At 36.5% G+C, this 19477-nt stretch overlaps 2 protein-coding genes across 3 annotated transcripts in view; both read right to left on the bottom strand.

The window, feature by feature from the left end:
• Positions 1-19477, bottom strand: part of LOC114272442 (putative disease resistance RPP13-like protein 1) — a 295308-nt gene that overhangs the window by 236643 nt on the left and 39188 nt on the right. The window lies entirely within an intron of this gene.
• Positions 1396-3911, bottom strand: LOC114268463 (serine/threonine-protein kinase BSK3-like). Its single transcript, XM_082916902.1, has 4 exons — positions 3546-3911; positions 3225-3442; positions 1950-2085; positions 1396-1588 (listed from the first exon to the last, which is right to left on the bottom strand). Exons 1-4 carry the CDS (start codon positions 3625-3627, stop codon positions 1413-1415), a joined length of 612 nt encoding a protein of 203 aa, XP_082773028.1. The 5' UTR covers positions 3628-3911; the 3' UTR covers positions 1396-1412.

Genomic DNA, 19477 nt, shown 5'->3' with positions numbered 1-19477 from the left:
AGTGTTGAGTCTAAAATTTCTCTGGAGATGTAATTTTGTGAAAAGGTAGAGAAATTTTTCTAGGAGAGTGGGAAGTATATGGAAGGAAGAGAAATTTGGGCTATTTAAACCTTCTAGTGTCACTGTACCTTTACAAAGAAGACCAACATATGAAGCAAGAATAGTTATCTAAACATCATTTGGGCTATTTAAAACATCCAAGTAACAAAGGAGTATGAAACATCAAATTTGTCATTAATGACATCAAGAGAATTTTGAACCAGATAAATAATTAACCTCATCCACCAAATGAAGTATCTTATCTTGTTTGGTTGAGTTTTCATAATTTGCTTTCAGTTTAGTTTGATGAAAATAAACACCAAAAAAAAAAGATGAAAAATAATTTGCCCAAAATATGAAAATGAAGTGTTTTTGATTTTTTTTTTTCATTAAACTCAAAAAACATATTTTGAAAACTTGTATTTTTGTTTTTTGTTTTCAGTTTCTGAAAAACACAAAAAACTTGTTCGGTGAACTTTTTTTGATACAATTTTCTAAAAACAATCTACCTTTTAGGAAACAACAAAAGTTGTTTTTGAATTTTTGAAAACTAGCAAAAACATAAACAATTTGAAAATGATGGGTTGAACTTTTTATTGTTTTTGTTTCCTATATGAAAATGATTAGTGTTTTTGATTTTTTTCATTAAACTGATAAAAACATATTTTGAAAACTCAGCCAAAAGCTTGTTTGATTTTTTGATCATATTTTTGTTTTCTGTTCACTTTCTGAAAAACACAAAAAACTTGTTTGGCGAACTTTTTTCGATAAAATTTTCTAGAAACAATCCACCTTTTAGGAAACAGCAAAAGTTGTTTCTGAATTTTTGAAAACTAGCAAAAATAGAAACAATTTGAAAATGATGGGTTGAACTTTTTATTGTTTTTGTTTCCAAAAACATGAAAAATGAAAACAGAGAATATAACAAAAACAGGATAAATTTGCATTTGTGCTTAATTCTGAAAGCTAATTTCTTTTACCATTGTAGAAGAAAAGTAGAAGACAAATAACATTACACTTGGTGAACAGGCATGTTCTCCACAAAACGGAAGGAAGAACCAAAAATACGAGGTGAGATCAGAATGAAGTTCGATGAAAGAGACTTCTAATAGATCCTACATGATTTTAAAAAAATTTGGGGGCATAAAAATTGTCCTTTATCAAGAGAATACATGCCGGTTTTCAGAAACTCTGGAGGAGTAAATGCCAAATTTGTACTATAAATATTTTCATTCCCACTACTTTTCATCAGGCCAAAGCACGAAAGTCTAGGATTACCCACTACTTTTCATTAGGCTAAAGCACGAAAGTCTAAGATTAACAGTCCCGCAAAATTCTAAAAAGATAAATAGAGGAACCCATATAAAATTCAACTAAATAGAGGTGTCCAAATTAAGGAAATATTTAATATATACCTCATCGAATAAAACTCTGTAAGGATTTAGGTCATGATAAACGGCACAGCCTTTGCTTGTACAATATTCTAGAGCTTGTGCAACATGTAAAACCACCCTCAATCGCATAGCCCAGTTCATAGGTTGTGTTTCCCCTAAACCAAAGGAATAATTGCATTATCCAATACACCAAATTAGATTGGAACTTACCCAAGGATATAGAAATAATGGAAACATATAGCAAATAATTGACGCCAGTAAAAAACAACAATACTAATGGAACCTATAATGAACAAATTTGGATTTAATAGTGAGTTATATAGTATGGACACTTCAAAATAGGTGTCATAGCAATGTCAGACGCATATAAGACGCAGACACAGCTGGGACATGCATCTGACACGTCACATGGAGTGTCTATTTATTAATACTTGTTTTTTCACTGGACATGCCTGGGACACACTTAAGAAGCATTTAGGCCACGTTCAACTTAGCTGGGAAAAAAAAAACCCTTACAATGAAACAAGTGTTTTGCGAGTGTATTGTTGGGCATATATTCAGCCACGAGCAGCATCTCATCATCTTCACAGCAATAACCAAGCAAGTTTGCCAACCAATGGTTACAGAGATGGCCAACCAACCTCGCTTCTTCCTGTAGTTGCCAAAGAAAAATAATTATAGTCAAGAATGAACAAAAGGCACATCCCAAACACTACATATGTGAAAGACGAAAATAAGTGACGTGGTAATTGAAAACCTATTCAAGACATATGAAGGAACATTGATTCCGACATGGATATGCAAGTCATCTTGGATCAATGCAAATTAAATGAAAAGTAAAAAGAGCAGAACAAATTTTCATAGTGCACAAAAATGTTCTTCACAAATTAGGAGATATGGAATATAAATTTTATAATAAAAAGGAAAAACCTGTTTTTAGTTCTACACAAAATGTAATAAAAGGGTCAAGAAAAATATATTATGTGGTGCAGGATTTTTAATACCTTGGTATTAACAATCCCAATACCCTCTCTTCCACCCAAAACAAACGGGGCCTTAAGGTAAAAATGGTTTAAGAAACAACACGATTTCATAATTGTCCTGAAGAGAGAGAGAAAAGAAACAACCAGACTCTCACAACACAAGTAGAAGAGGATAGATATGTAAGCCTAAATGAAAAAATCGGGGTGGTCTTATAAAAAAAGGAAAAAGAATGAATACAGTTGAACCTTCTTGTCTGCACCTAAAAACAATTTGATACCGATAGTTAGGACTGCAAATGAACCGAGCTCCTCACAAGCTTGGCTCAGCTTGGTTTGTTACGTATATAAACGAGTACGAGCAAGATTTTTAGGCTTGTTTAATAAACGAGCTTAGGTCAAGCTAGAATAAGCTTGGCCCGTTTATTTACTTAAACGATAAGATAAATATTGTTTATATATTAAATAATGTAAAATGTGTTATATATGCATAATTGTAATATAGAATAATATTTAACAGGCTGACCAAGGGACCAAGCTTGATTATCAAGCCTGATTTTTTCTTCATCATCAAGCTTCGAGTTGAGCTCGAGCATGATTAGTATTAACGAGTTGAGCCAAACAAGATAAATAAAAAAGCCAAGCTCAAGTATTGCAAAGCTCAACTTTGCTTGACTTCATTTGCAGTCCTACCTAATCACGCCCATGTACAATTGCATTGCATGGCAAAGCATGATCATAACAAAAAATTATGCAAGAGAAATGTATGAATTCATGTGCTTATGAGAGAGATTCTTCAAAATGACTTTACCAAGAATTGCTTCACATTTGGACAAGCTGTTTTTTTAAAGCGCTTGACAGCGATCCTCTGCTGATTCTCCAGCTTCCCTTTATAAACAACATTTGGAGCCTTCTCACCATTCTCTGACACAATATCCTCTACCGCAAAACCAGAAGTGGCATTCTTTAGCTGCTCTAGTGTGAATTCACGGAATGCAGGCAAGTCGCTGACCTCCTCCTCTTCATTCTCTGACAGCAGACATATCAACCAACCAACACATACATCCAATTAACATAAAATAGAAAAAAATTAAAAATAATAAAAATAAAAAAGATAGGCAAGGTAACACACCAACATTAGGTGCCTCAACAATAGATGCGCTATGTTGTGAAACCCAACAACATGACAAGAGTTTGGAGGACTGGGAACCCATGTGAATATCAGTGATCAAAGTCTAAATAGCGGACACCTCCAAATGTGTGCCTCTCAAACCAAACCCGACATCAATTACAAATCCAACTCATTCAATTCAAACTCATCCAATTAATCATACTTTACACGGTGTCAATCAGTGACTACTTTTCCAAGCTTCTCAATGATAAAACCATAAGCAAAACGTCAATTCTGCCCTCAAACTCGCCAACTCCGAAGCAGGAATAGATTTTAGCAGTCCTCTCTTAAGAGGTGTAAGGTGTATGCTTCAACAACTGCAAATTTATTTGAGTACAGAAATTAGAAAGGCATATATAAAGACACCTCTGTCTATCAAAATATATCTTTTTGGGCACTCAAAAAATTTCTTTTAGATATTAAAACAAACATTTAGAACTCAACTTTGTAAAGGCTATTATCAAATTCAAATTCAATCTAAGTATTACATTAAAAAAAAATACCCATTAGACAATAAACTGCAATTTGTAATTATATCATATCATAACTCAAACACACACAATTCAAAAAACTTGCCTCACCGTTACTCACCTCCTCAATCATCCAAACAAGTCATATATGTTCTCTTTCTCTCCATTTTTCTTTCTTTTCTTACCAAACCCCTCAATCCAAACAGTCTGTAAATGAAAAACATACCTTTTCAGAGACTCCCTTCTTTCCAAGTCAACTATGAAGCTCAAAACCACAAAAAAAACTCAACCCACATTCCAAAACTGAATACCCACAAAACAACAGCTCACAAAACACCTTCTATTTGCATTAAAATAGATTTCTTTGGAATGTGAAGACTAATACAAGTCTGTATTTTCTTTGAAACCCTCTTCGATCAATTCAAGAACAATTTAAATGTCCCACTAAATCCACATTTTGGAGTCAAACATCACAATGCTACGCACGATAAGATCGAAGCTGTTGTCGAATTTTAAGGCCTCAATATTCCCATTTTTTGTGCTTTTTGAAAGCAACAAAAACAGAAAGCAAAGAAATGTGTTTTGATAAAACAATATGAAAACAAAGAACCAATACATGAAGAACTTCGAGAAGATTGAAGTATTCAAGTAGTTACATCAAACACATATGTCAATCTATGTACATGAATATATATCATATGATATTACAAATATAATGGATTGAAGATTTTTTTTGTCGGGGTGATCATTCTTTATGCTCTTTGGTTTGATTAACGTTTGGTGGGTCGGTTGGTTTGAACTTTTGGCTTCGTTTGCGATGTGCGTGTAACGCCCTCAAAATAATAACATTAAACCCAACAAATAAGACATCCATTGACATATGAAATAACCACATTCTTCTATTCGTCAGAATTCCATTACATAAGCATTACATGTCAACAACAAGAGCAAATGCCCTATGGGCTTACAGCTTTCCAAGTTAACACTTGGTTACAACAAAAGAGTACTAACTCATTACACATTAAGCCCTTGGCTTGAATTTACATGTAATACATCAAAAAGTAAAACGACAAAAGTATGTCCGCCTCTAGCCTCCCAAGCTATGTCCTTGGAGGTGGCATGCTACCTGTACTTGAAAATGATATTCCCATATAGGGTGAGCCACAGCCCAGTAGAAATACACTAAACCAACCATGAACAATGACTAAAAGATTAGCAATTGATAGATGGCCAACACTGATACATTCACATAAATCTCATATTTATGTCATCCGACTTATGAGTCCAAGTTACTTTTCATTTTCCCTTTTTCAACAGATAAGCATGTTAGCTCTATCATTATTTCAACAGATAAGTATTAAAACTATATCCCACATTTACAGATAAGCATATAAGCTATACCCCCATTCTCAACAGATATGTATAACAACAATATCCCACATTCACAGATAAGCATATAAGCTGTATCCACACTTCACAAAGATAAGCATATGAGCTCTATCTTCACTTCTCTAGACAAGCATATGAGCTGTATCTACGGAGTTCATCCCCTATCTTCTCCCAATACTATCCGGTTTAGAGGTACATCCCCCATCTTCCCTAAACCGCGGAGTACATTCCCCATCTCCTCCTCTACACATAACGTATACAAACACATTGGTTCTATATACAATCATTCAATACATACAGTTAATGTATTCTATCAACCGTCAAATTCCATGACACATTCCATTGATTAGTTTCCGTTTGCCTAATCATCATACATTGTCTACAACAATCACGACTATCCTCCACCGATAGCCCAAGGCAATTATTTCTAAACAGAAAATAAATGCACAAATGGATATTCAATCAACATTTCATTTCGGTGAGTGATAAATAATTCAACTACACCCTTTAACCCCATGCATTCCCAATCTCTACAACTTCATTTCATTTCCTCATTTCTCACAATTAATTATCCTAATTAATCAATCAATGTAATTAGGTCATTTTCCATAATTAACATTACAACCCTTAGGTCCCTTTTTCATCAATGATTCAACATTTATTCCATTTCTCTATACCAACCATGCATCTAGGTTTATTATAAATAAAACCCCAACTTTTGTAAAATAACACAAAAGCCCTAAACTTTCACAAATTACCAAACCAACCCCAACATCTCAAAATACTAAAATTTAAAGACAAAATCCATAGAGAGGAGTAGGATATCCCTACCTCAAATTCGGAGCCCCAAAGGAGAAGATGACAAAACCCAACGTGCTCCAAATCCCGAAATTTTCAGATTAAAATGTAGCCCTCGATGATCAACAACTTTTTTGTAAAGGCCAAAGATGAGCAAACCACTCTTACTAGATCAAAACCTAGAGAGAAGGTCGAGTTCTAGAGTGAGAGGCTCAACAATGGTGTTTTTGGAAGAGTAGGAGAGAGAAGAGAAAGTGAAAAAGTGATTTGAAAAGTCAAAACACGGAACTTTAACTCAGTCGCCCCGCTCGAGCGTAAAACACCCCGCTCGAGCGTCACTCACAGACTCCCGCTCAAGCGTCAACAATCCCGCTCGAGCGGCGGATACACACTCCCAGAACTTTTACAGAACCAGGTCTCCGCTCGAGCTCCCAACTCTACGCTCGAGCGGCACTCACACAACCCCGCTCGAGCGGCCAACTCCACGCTCGAGCGTCCAACCCTGCACAGAAAATACTGGATGGGTGCAATTCCCGCTCGAGCGCCAAAACCCCCGCTCGAGCGGACAGGTCAAAATCTAGGCAACTACTTTTGGTTTCTAAACTCAACCAACCTGTAACAAACCTGCCCAACACATCCTATAACTCAAATACGAAGTAAAAAGGATGTAAACAAGATAATAATCAACTACCAACATCCACAGACACTTGTCCGGATCACTGTACAACAAGGGCAAATCCGGGATCGCTATAACCTCCCCCCCTTAAAGAATTTCGTCCCCGAAATTAAGCACAAGTTTCAAAAACAGGTTTTTCTCCATTTTAAACAATGTTACACTTTAACATTCAACAGTTTGACCCATTACCGGTCATCCCTCCCTTTAACAAGAGACATTTCACAATATGTAAACAACATATTAACTTTCGACATGCATCAACATTACGCATTTCCTTTCCAATTTCAACAACATATTCAACATATATAATGTTACATTCAACTTCCATATGAGGCAAGTTCCAAGACATACTTCCAATAAACCAAACATTTTCAATGTTTCACAACTTAAGACATATATAAAAGCTCTTAAGTTCAACAATAGTTCAAAATTTAAATACAAGATTACACATCTACAAACAAATCCGGATACTTTTCACGGACTTCCAACTCACGTTCCCAAGTGGCTTCTTCCACTCCGTGATGTTTCCACAAGACTTTCACCAAAGGAATGGTCTTGCCACGCAGGACCTGATCCCGCCTATCCAAGACCCGAACCGGTCTCTCCTCATACGAGGCATCCTCATCTACCTCTAAATCGGTCCAATCCAACACATGTGATGGATCTGGCTCATACTTCCGAAGCATACTCACATGAAACACGTCATGCACTCCGGACAACTGCGGCGGTAAAGCTAACCGATAAGCAACCTCGCCAATCCTCTCAAGGATCTCAAAAGGACCAATAAACCGAGGGGATAACTTCCCACTCTTCCCAAACCTCATCAAACCTCGCCTAGGTGATATCTTCAGAAAGACATGATCACCCACCGCAAACGCCAAAGGCCTCCTCCTACGGTCAGCATAAGATTTCTGACGACTTTGGGCTGTAACAAGCCTCCTACGGATAAGCTCAACTTTCTCCGTCGTCTCCCTGACCAACTCCGGACCCAACAAAGGTGCATCACCCACCTCGGCCCAACAAACTGGAGACCTACACGATCGGCCATATAAGGCCTCAAACGGTGCCATACCGATACTAGACTGAAAACTGTTGTTGTAGGCAAACTCTACCGAAGGTAAGTGCCTCTCCCACGTCCCACTGAAGTCCAGGACACAACCCCGAAGCATATCCTCGAGGATCTGAATAGTACGCTCGGAGTGCCCATCAGTCTGAGGGTGATAAGCCGTACTAAAGGTCAACTTAGTGCCCAAGGCACTCTCCAAACTCTGCCACAACCTAGCAGTAAAACGAGGGTCTCTATCTGAGACGATCGCCACTGGGACCCCGTGCAATCTCACTATGTCCCGAATATACAAGTCGGCAAGATGATCTACCGAATCTCTCACGCGCATAGGAATGAAGTGCGCCGACTTAGTTAACCGGTCTACAACCACCCAAATAGCGTCACTACCCCGCTGAGTCCTCGGAAGACCCACAACGAAGTCCATAGTGACATGTTCTCACTTCCACTCGGCAATAGGCAAGGGTTGCAACAAACCCGCTGGCCTCTGATGCTCGGCCATCACTTGATGGCAAGTAAGGCACTTCGATACGAAAACAGCCACATCTCTCTTCATACCCCGCCACCAGAACTGGCGACCCAAATCCCGATACATCTTAGTACCTCCCGGATGCACCGCAAGGCGCAAATGGTGAAACTCTCGGAGTACCTCCTCTCGGCAAGACTCCGGTACAAACAAACGGTCTCGGTATCTCACACTCAGGTCGGGATACACCGTCAAACCCTTCTCAATTTTCCCACTGGAGATCTTCTCTCGGAGGGATTCTACCTCAAGGTCACCTCTCTGTGCCTCTAACACTCATGCCACAAGTGTGGGCTGCGCAACAACAGAAAACAAGGCCGCAGCCTCAACGGATTCACTCAGATGTAAATCAAACTCCCCAAGTGCTCCCAACATCTCCCATTCCCGGATGGCTATACAAGCTACACCATTAATGGATTTCCTACTAAGGGCATCGGCCACAACATTGGCCTTTTCCGGATGATAATGCAACTCAAAATCATAATCCTCAATGAACTCCATCCACCTCCTCTGCCTCAAATTCAAGTCTCTCTGTGTAAACAGATACTTCAAACTCTTGTGGTCCGAGAACACCTCGAACTTCTCACCATAAAGGTAGTGCCTCCAGATTTTTAAGGCAAAGATCACAGCCGCTAACTCTAGGTCGTGAGTAGGGTAATTCTTCTCGTGAATTTTCAACTGACGTGAGCCATAAGCTACCACGCTACCCTCTTGCATCAACACACAACCCAAATCCTCTCGTGAGGCATCACAATAAACCGCATAACCCAACCCTCTCTCCGGAATAATCAACACCGGAGCGGTGGTCAATCTAACCTTTAGCTCTTGGAACAACTTTTCACAAGTCTCACTCCACACAAACTTGACCCCCTTCCGAGTCAGTCTAGTCAACGGTGATGCTAACCTGAAGAAATCTTTCACAAACCGACGGTAATACCCAGCTAATCCCAGAAAACTGCGGATCTCAAACACACTCTTAGGCTGTGCCCAATCCTGCACTGCCTCAACCTTGGATGCATCAACAGACACCCCTTCCCCGGATACCACGTGGCCTAAGAATTTGACTTCCCTCAGCCAGAACTCACACTTTCCAAACTTGGCATACAGCCTATGGGCTCTAAGTAACTCAAGCACCACTCTTAAGTGTGCCTCGTGCTCCTCCTCAGAAGGCGAATAGATAAGGATGTCGTCCATGAAGACGACCACAAATCGGTCTAAGAACTCCCGAAAAATCCAGTTCATCAAGTCCATAAAGACTGTCGGTGCATTGGTAAGCCCAAATGGCATTACCAGAAACTCATAATGGCCATACCGCGTACAGAATGCCGTCTTAGGAATATCCTCTTCCCTGACCCTCAACTGGTGGTAACCCGATCTCAAGTCTATCTTAGAGAAACAAGGGGAACCCTTCAACTGGTCAAACAAATCATCTATACGGGGCATAGGGTACTTATTCTTAACCGTAGCCCGATTCAACTTCCGGTAGTCAATACACAATCTCAAGGCACCATCTTTCTTTTTAACAAAGAGGGCCGGTGCTCCCCACGGCGAAACACTAGGGCGAACAAAGCCCTTATCTAGCAATTCCTGGAGCTGAACTTTCAACTCAACCAACTCTGCTGGAGCAAAACGGTAAGGTGCCATAGAAATCGGCACCGTGCCAGGCACTAAATCAATAGAGAACTCTATCTCTCGATGAGGTGGCAAACTAACAAGATCCTCGGGAAAGACATCCGAATACTCACAAACCACCCTCGGCAATACAACACAGGTCTCATCATACTCACCACTCTCAAAGTTAGCAAGTAGACCACTAAGCTCACTTCGCCCTCGCGAATCATACCCCGGTGGCAAAACACAACCAACCCGGTCTCCCAAGAAATGGAACCACTCCCCGCTCAAGGCACATAACGTAACCCTCTGGCGGTAGCAATCGATAACAGCCCGGTATGACGATAGCCAGTCCATACCCAAAATAACATCAAAACCCTTCATGGGCATGACAACAAAAGGAAAAGGAAGCCTATGGTCGGCGACCTCTATATCACAACCTCTAACACCTTGTTTCAAGATCAGTTCACCCCTAAGAGGTGACACTACACAAATAGGAGATGCTAACAGTGCTAACTCCAATTCCAAAACAGATGCAAATGCAGCAGATACAAAAGAATGAGATGCACCCGTGTCTACCAACACATTAGCAACCGAGTTGCAAAACAGAAACGTACCTCTCACCACCGATGGAGCCGGTACTAAATCCTGCGCGGTAACAGCATACATGCGCCCCGTAGGCCCCTGGTCTACCTGCTCACCTCTAGGAGCATACGACTGCTGCACTGATTGGGACGACGAAGCCCCCGGATTGGCCCTCGAGGCCTGCACAGACTGAGCTGGCTGAAAACCCTGCGTCTGCCTAGAACCAGACGCTCCCGAAGTGGCATTCAACTGCGGGCAAAACCTCTTCAGATGCCCAGGCTGTCCACACTGATAACAGGACAAGGGCTGCCCCCTGCCCAAACTCTGACTCTACGGTCTAGCTGAAGAAGAAGCAGCTCTCTGACCTCCACCCTTCTGCGGGCAAACAGAAACCTTGTGACCCAGCTGGCCACACTTGTAACAGGTGAAATCCCCCTGACCACCTCTCCCGGAGCCTGCACTCGGCACTAGGAAGGTCGATCTAGCAACACCACCCTGCGACTGCTGAGGGTTAGAACCCCTCTGCCTCCTGCCATCGCCCTTGCCATCTTGGCTCCTCTTGGAGCCTCTCTGCCTCTCATCCTCCTCCTGCATCATGAGCTCCATATGAGTTGTAGCGTCCACTAGGTGTCTATACTCTCGGATGTAAGACCCACTAACTCTCAGCTTGAGGCCCCGCCTCAACTTCCGCTCAAACTCATAGCAACGGCGTTCTTCGGACGCCACCAACTCAGGTGCGAACCTGGACAAACTAGTGAAAGTGGCCTCAAACTCTGCCACAGACAAGCCCTGCTGATTAAGCCGGCTAAACTGATCCCTCAGCTTCTCCCTAGCTGCTGCAGACAAAAACCTCTCCTGAAAAGCATTCACAAACGCCTCCCAAGTACCACCAACATGAGCCTTCTCGTACTTCCACCATTGACCCGCATCTCCCTTCAGCTGGAAGGATGCCAAGGTCACTTTCAGTGCTCCGTCCTCGATGCCAAGCATCTCGAACGTCTTACTCATTTGCTCTAGCCACTCATCAGCCTTCAGTGGCTCCTTCGGATCCCCGATGAACTCATCCGGATTAGACCGGAAAAACTCCCTCTTCAAGAAAGAAGGCCCTGCCTCAGCTGCCTGATTCCCAGCTCTAAGAATACCCAAAGCTCCTGCTATCTCTCTGGCCAAGGCACCCATGGCCTGCTGACCTACTGGCTCGGCCACATTGGCCTGACCAACTCCCTCTTGCACTGCCAGAACCTCCTCCGGTAACGGTACTTCCTGCCTTGCAGGTCTACCACGCCTAGCACCTCTTCCTCGCCCTGACATCCTAATAAAGGTGATACAGAATGTTAGCACACTCATAAATGTGCCAAAGCTAAACACTCACGTTCTAATGCATGGACAACAGTAATTCACTCCACGTAAGCACATAAACACATAAGCACTTACGAATTTCATCTCCGGATAATGATAGTCCCGAGGCATTACTAGAGTTCTGGTTAGAAACAGCATTGATCAAGTGCTTTTCCAACAAGACTCCCAGAAACCCAAGGATCCAATCAACATCCTAGAAATTAAATCCCATACCCACATAGTCACATAAGCATGTTATCAATTAAGCATATAGCATATGATACTACATCTAAGTCTCTATCAAGCGAGACAAACCCATTGTGATCCTAATCACTTCCCACGTACCCAAAGTATTCGAACCCGGTACGCTCTGATACCAAGTTGTAACGCCCTCAAAATAATAACATTAAACCCAACAAATAAGACATCCATTGACATATGAAATAACCACATTCTTCTATTCGTCAGAATTCCATTACATAAGCATTACATGTCAACAACAAGAGCAAATGCCCTATGGGCTTACAGCTTTCCAAGTTAACACTTGGTTACAACAAAAGAGTACTAACTCATTACACATTAAGCCCTTGGCTTGAATTTACATGTAATACATCAAAAAGTAAAACGACAAAAGTATGTCCACCTCTAGCCTCCCAAGCTATGTCCTTGGAGGTGGCATGCTACCTGTACCTGAAAATGATATTCCCATATAGGGTGAGCCACAGCCCAGTAGAAATACACTAAACCAACCATGAACAATGACTAAAAGATTAGCAATTGATAGATGGCCAACACTGATACATTCACATAAATCTCATATTTATGTCATCCGACTTATGAGTCTAAGTTACTTTTCATTTTCCCTTTTTCAACAGATAAGCATGTTAGCTCTATCATTATTTCAACAGATAAGTATAAAAACTATATCCCACATTTACAGATAAGCATATAAGCTATACCCCCATTCTCAACAGATATGTATAACAACAATATCCCACATTCACAGATAAGCATATAAGTTGTATCCACACTTCACAAAGATAAGCATATGAGCTCTATCTTCACTTCTCTAGACAAGCATATGAGCTGTATCTACGGAGTTCATCCCCTATCTTCTCCCAATATTATCCGGTTTAGAGGTACATCCCCCATCTTCCCCTAAACCGCGGAGTACATCCCCCATCTCCTCCTCTACACATAACGTATACAAACACATTGGTTCTATATACAATCATTCAATACATACAGTTAATGTATTCTATCAACCGTCAAATTCCATGACACATTCCATTGATTAGTTTCCGTTTGCCTAATCATCATGCATTGTCTACAACAATCACGACTATCCTCCATCGATAGCCCAAGGCAATTATTTCTAAACAGAAAATAAATGCACAAATGGATATTCAATCAACATTTCATTTCGGTGAGTGATAAATAATTCAACTACACCCTTTAACCCCATGCATTCCCAATCTCTACAACTTCATTTCATTTCCTCATTTCTCACAATTAATTATCCTAATTAATCAATCAATGTAATTAGGTCATTTTCCATAATTAACATTACAACCCTTAGGTCCCTTTTTCATCAATGATTCAACATTTATTCAATTTCTCTATACCAACCATGCATCTAGGTTTATTATAAATAAAACCCCAACTTTTGTAAAATAACACAAAAGCCCTAAACTTTCACAAATTACCAAACCAACCCCAACATCTCAAAATACTAAAATTTAAAGACAAAATCCATAGAGAGGAGTAGGATATCCCTACCTCAAATTCGGAGCCCCAAAGGAGAAGATGACAAAACCCAACGTGCTCCAAATCCTGAAATTTTCAGATTAAAATGTAGCCCTCGATGATCAACAACTTTTTTGTAAAGGCCAAAGATGAGCAAACCACTCTTACTAGATCAAAACCTAGAGAGAAGGTCGAGTTCTAGAGTGAGAGGCTCAACAATGGTGTTTTTGGAAGAGTAGGAGAGAGAAGAGAAAGTGAAAAAGTGATTTGAAAAGTCAAACACGGAACTTTAACCCAGTCGCCCCGCTCGAACGTAAAACACCCCACTCGAGCGTCACTCACAGACTCCCGATCGAGCGTCAACAATCCCGCTCGAGCGGCGGATACACACTCCCAGAACTTTTACAGAACCAGGTCTCCGCTCGAGCTCCCAACTCTACGCTCGAGCGGCACTCACACAACCCCGCTCGAGCGGCCAACTCCACGCTCGAGCGTCCAACCCTGCACAGAAAATACTGGATGGGTGCAATTCCCGCTCGAGCGCCAAAACCCCCGCTCAAGCGGACAGGTCAAAATCTGGGCAACTACTTTTGGTTTCTAAACTCAACCAACCTGTAACAAACATGCCCAACACATCCTATAACTCAAATACGAAGTAAAAAGGATGTAAACAAGATAATAATCAACTACCAACATCCACAGACACTTGTCCGGATCACTGTACAACAAGGGCAAACTCGGGATTGCTATAGTGCGTTTGTTTTTTTTTTTTTTGGCTTTTTAGTTTTTTTTATTTTTTATTTTTTAGTTTAGGGTTAAAAAGTTTTGTTTGAGATAAATTGTTTTGATTTTTTTAATTTTTGTACGAGAAAAAATATAATGATAATGGTTGGAACGTGACATTTTGTCTGGTTGAGTTAAAAAAATTATTTTATCTTTTGTAATTATTTTAGTAAAAAAAAACTCCATTTTAACTTATGTCAAATGAAGACTTTAAAGTTGGGTCATTCTACTTACATCGCTATTTTACCTCTTTACACTCTTCATTTGAGTTTTTTTTTTCCTTTTTTTTTTTCAATTTTATCCATGTATGAAATTACCATTAAGAACAAAACGCTAAAATTAAATAAATTTTGTTATCTCACTCTCCTTGATCTTCAATCTCTACTCCTTTTTTTCCTTTCTTAATTTTTCTTTTTTCTTGCACACTTCTTTTAAAAAATTGAGAATTATAGTATTTTGATTATTAAAGAAATTAATGGATGCAGAAAGGTGGTGAAGAACCATAAAAAAAGTGAAATTGTGAAGTTTTTTTTTTTTATTTATTTGGTAGATTTTTGTTTCGTTTTTCTGGCCTAGTGTTCGACTTTTGTTCGGTAGTTTAAAATCGAACAAAATAAAATAGTCCGACATCACATTGCCGAACAAAAAAATAAGTCTGGTAACCAACTACGGAATAAAAGATACATTTCCGGTAACCTCAAACCGGATTTTTTTAATTTGTTCAGCTTCTCATTTCCATGTATTTTCAATTTCATTTTTTTATATTTTTTATTTTTTTGCTTAGAAGGATTATACTTATACTTATTGGAACAACGAAAGTACTATAGTATTAGTGGACTCTAGTCATGAATTCATTATAGACGAGATTTGTTAAGTTTTTTTTTTTTTTTTTATGAATACGATTTTTTCTTATTTTTAATTTGTATTGAGTTTTATTAATAATTTGACGTATAAATGTATGTATTATCTTTAGATTTTTAATAGTCGTGAAATATTAATTAAATGGACTTCTAACGTTAGGAAGAAGACTGGATTTGTCATTGTTATAAAGACATCAGATGCATGAGACAATGGCAGAAAACCAAGACTTACACCACTTGCTTGTAAAATAAGTGGTTACTATAGAGACAATAGGAAGATCAAAAGGGAACAATTGAGGTTGACTGGTTCTGAAAAGTGTGGATGTCTATTTCTATTAAGGGGGAAAAAATTACCAAGACCAATTGTGATAACATGTTTAATTGATGGATGCAAACAATGACAGATTTTATGGATACTTTATGGATATTCGTACACTTGATGTTTTTATGAATCATCGTATGGATACTTTTTATGTATGATTTTATGGATGCGTGTTTGATTTATGAATTTTTTTATGGATGCTTCAAGGAAAAAATAAATCTTTCAATGTACAGCGATAGACAACTCTATTATAGTTTAACAACACGACACTAGAGTAATTCCATTTGTGTAACAATGTATCACTGAACAGACACTTCACAAGTGGCCCAAATTAATTTCTTGTTATCATCTAATTGGACAACAACATAATGCTGAGGAAAAAAATATTGTTCGATAACATGGCACTAGAGTAATTTAAATTAACTAGCGTTGTATTACCGAACAGGCCCACCACAAATTAAAAAAATCATTGTTTAGAAGAAAGTGGCTCTGTAAGTGTATAGCAACAAAATACTGGAGAGATCTATTTTTTCCGGTAGCATAACACCGGAATAATATAAATTGTTTAGCACCATATTACCAAAATTAGTGGTGTAAAGAGATGAAATAGTTAATTTAGGGTTAGTTTTGATAATATATTGGAAGTGTAACGAGATTTATATTTTTTTTAGTGGTGTAATGAGATGGAGGGTGTAAAGAGATTAAATAGTGGTGTAAGTAGAATCACGGGAGCTTCTATTTGCACACACCCATTACACTCTATACACATATTTTTCAATAAATAATTGGTTCAGAAGTAGCATTCCGAAAATAAACAACTTATTCGGAAGTAGAATTCCGGATTTTTTTCATTTTTTCGACATTCAACTTCCGAATGTGTTTATTTGATGTTCATAATAGTAATTTCACTTGAAAATAAAATTAGAATAAAAATAATTATCATTAAATGTGTAGAGAATAGAGATGTGCAAATAGAAGCTCCCTAGAATCACCCTTTAAAGTTTGTCAAAGTCACTTCAAAAAGGGCAAATTACACTTTAATACCTCAATTATTATTATTATTTTTTTGATAAATTATAAATAATTTTATTTAAAATACAAATTATTCTTGTAATTGTAAAAAGTACATCTCACTTTTTCAAATCATATATATATATATATATATTATTAAAAGTAGTATTTTTTCCATACTTAGTTGGCATATTATAAAGGCTTATTTTTTTCTAAGAGAGCCACATTAGCATGTAGTTTCCTAATTACATATAAAGTTATATACAAATTCAAACTTAATTTAAATTATGCTAACTTTACCTATATTATATGGATTCTATTTGACAAATATTTCTTTTACATATATTTTTCATGGTAAATTGAGATAATTCACAAATCCAATACCAATTTTACATTTCACGTTTTAATTCTTTCGAAGGTATTAGGATTTTTTTAAATACTAAATTGCCTTCTTTTTTTTCTTCTTATTTTCTCGTGCATTATTCTATGTCTAATACCAATTTTATATTATTCGATATTATGGATTTGTCATTTAAATTTTATAATTATTCTATATATGAAATTATACCTCATTTCATATATTATTTTATATAATCACAACTTACTTGAGAAAAAACATGCACAACAATAATACTCTCGAGAAACTTCTAAAGTTTGGATTCACTGCTTGAATTACCTTTTCAATTATTAAACAGTAAGTTCTTTTTATGTTCTAACATTGTACTACAGATGATTAATCACTTCACATACTAAGATGTATCTATCGTTTTGATATTTTCATTATTTTTTCTTTTTAGGTTTATTTGTTGTTATGTGATTCTTTGAGTTTTTTTTTTTTAATAATCTAAAAAAAAACAATTTAGAGAATTGACCCACTTTTCAAATTATTTGGGAAATTAACTTGTTTTTGAAATCGCATTTTGAAAATGCGATTTTGAAACTAAAATTGTATTTTCAACATGCAATTTCACATTGAAATCGCATGTTAAAAATACAATTTCAAAAAGTGAAATCCATGTCATCATAAATTGCATTTTCAACATGCGATTTCAAGGTGAAATTACATGTTAAAAATGCAATTTTAATTTAAAATTACATTTTCAAAATGCGATTTTAAAAAATAGGTTAGTTTTCCAAATAATTTGAAAAGTGGGTCAATTCTATAATTTTTTTTTAGAATATTTAAAAAAAACTCGTGATTCTTTTTTGATTAGTCGTTGTTGAATTTTTTTTATATAGTTGATATTTTAATTTAATTAAGAGTATTTATTTTACAATCTTATAATTTAATATATATATATATATATATCTCATAGAAAATCATTATATGATAATCTAACTACAACATTTTTATATTTAATTTTTTAAATAAATTTTATATAATTTCTATTTCTACATTTATTTTCCAAATAAATATAAAAGAAAATTAAATAATTAAAATTATTTTTAATTTTATGTTACTAATTATTCTTCTAATTTAAGTATTATTTTTAATATTAAAATGAGTATTTATTTTACTATTTTATAATTTATATATATCATACAAAATTATTATATAATAATTACACTTTTATAATACGTTAGAACTAAAATTATCAAAATACACAAATCATTTAACTAATATATATATATATATATATATATAAGTATTCAAGTAACAATTTTATACAATGATAGCGCCAATATTATTAAAATAAATAATTAAAATTATACTTTGATTTTAATTTTAAATTAAAATTAAAAATTTTCTTTTATAACACACATTGTGCCAACAAATATTTTTTGGAAAAAAAATAACACGTGCATTGCATAGGTCAACTGCTAGTTTCTAATGGTATAACAAATGATCATTTTAATTGATCAATTATTAAGTTAAATAACAATTTTTAATGATATTAAAAATATATTTCAATTAATAATTTTGATAATTTTATTTTGCATAGGAGAATAGTTAATAATTTTATTAACTTTGTTAATTATGTTAAATAAAAAATTTAGACAAAAATATTTTTAATTTCTAAAACCATAAAAGACAATCTATATTTTAAGTAAGTCTTCGTTTGACTAACCCACGTCAACAATTATAATTGTTTACACAATGACTATCACTGTTGTTTCCTTGAATAAAAATAATAATAATCTCATTTTATAATATTTGAGATGTCTCGTATAAAACATGTCAAATTTTATATATATTTATGCAATAGTTCCTTCATAGAATTTATTCAAATTTAGCAAAATGTAAATTTTTAATTGATGGAATAAAGTGATATTGAATGATAATTCAATGAGAAAAAATGTAATTTATCCTTAACTTGTGTTTATTTAGTTTATAGTTCAATTATTTTTATTTTTATTTATTGTATTCGGTAGAATATTAGCGAATTAGTAAATTAAATTAGCATAATTAAATGTTTGATATTTTTGTATAGGATCGTCAAAATTAGAAGGGAAATGGCTTCCAATCCAAGTATGATATGGAGAGAGAGAACAATCCATATGAAATTTATAAATAGGTGGATAAATTAAAAAAAAAAAAAAAAAAAGTCAATGTGATGAGAATCTGATGACGTCTAATTCGGGCATTCTAACAAGGGAAGATTTACGAGCCGATTCTATTGGTCAGACTTATTATTTATTAGTCTTTTTTTTTTCATTTATTAATATTTGCAAAAAATATTGAGACAAAGTATTTTAGAATTTGTTGATACATTCAAA

Source organism: Camellia sinensis, chromosome 2 (genome assembly GCF_055761805.1).
Source record: "Camellia sinensis isolate YWXY chromosome 2, ASM5576180v1, whole genome shotgun sequence".
Classification (NCBI taxonomy): domain Eukaryota; kingdom Viridiplantae; phylum Streptophyta; class Magnoliopsida; order Ericales; family Theaceae; genus Camellia; species Camellia sinensis.
This window is presented reverse-complemented; position numbering and strand designations above follow the sequence as displayed.

Coding starts and splice junctions, on each gene's coding strand:
- LOC114268463 (XM_082916902.1), bottom strand. CDS start 3,627: ATGGGTTCCCAGTCCTCCAAACTCTTGTCATGTTGTTGGGTTTCACAA. Junction 2,086..3,224: donor CAAATGTGAAGCAATTCTTG/GTAAAGTCATTT, acceptor TGGCAACTACAG/GAAGAAGCGAGGTTGGTTGG. Junction 1,589..1,949: donor CGCAAAACACTTGTTTCATT/GTAAGGGTTTTT, acceptor CCTTTGGTTTAG/GGGAAACACAACCTATGAAC.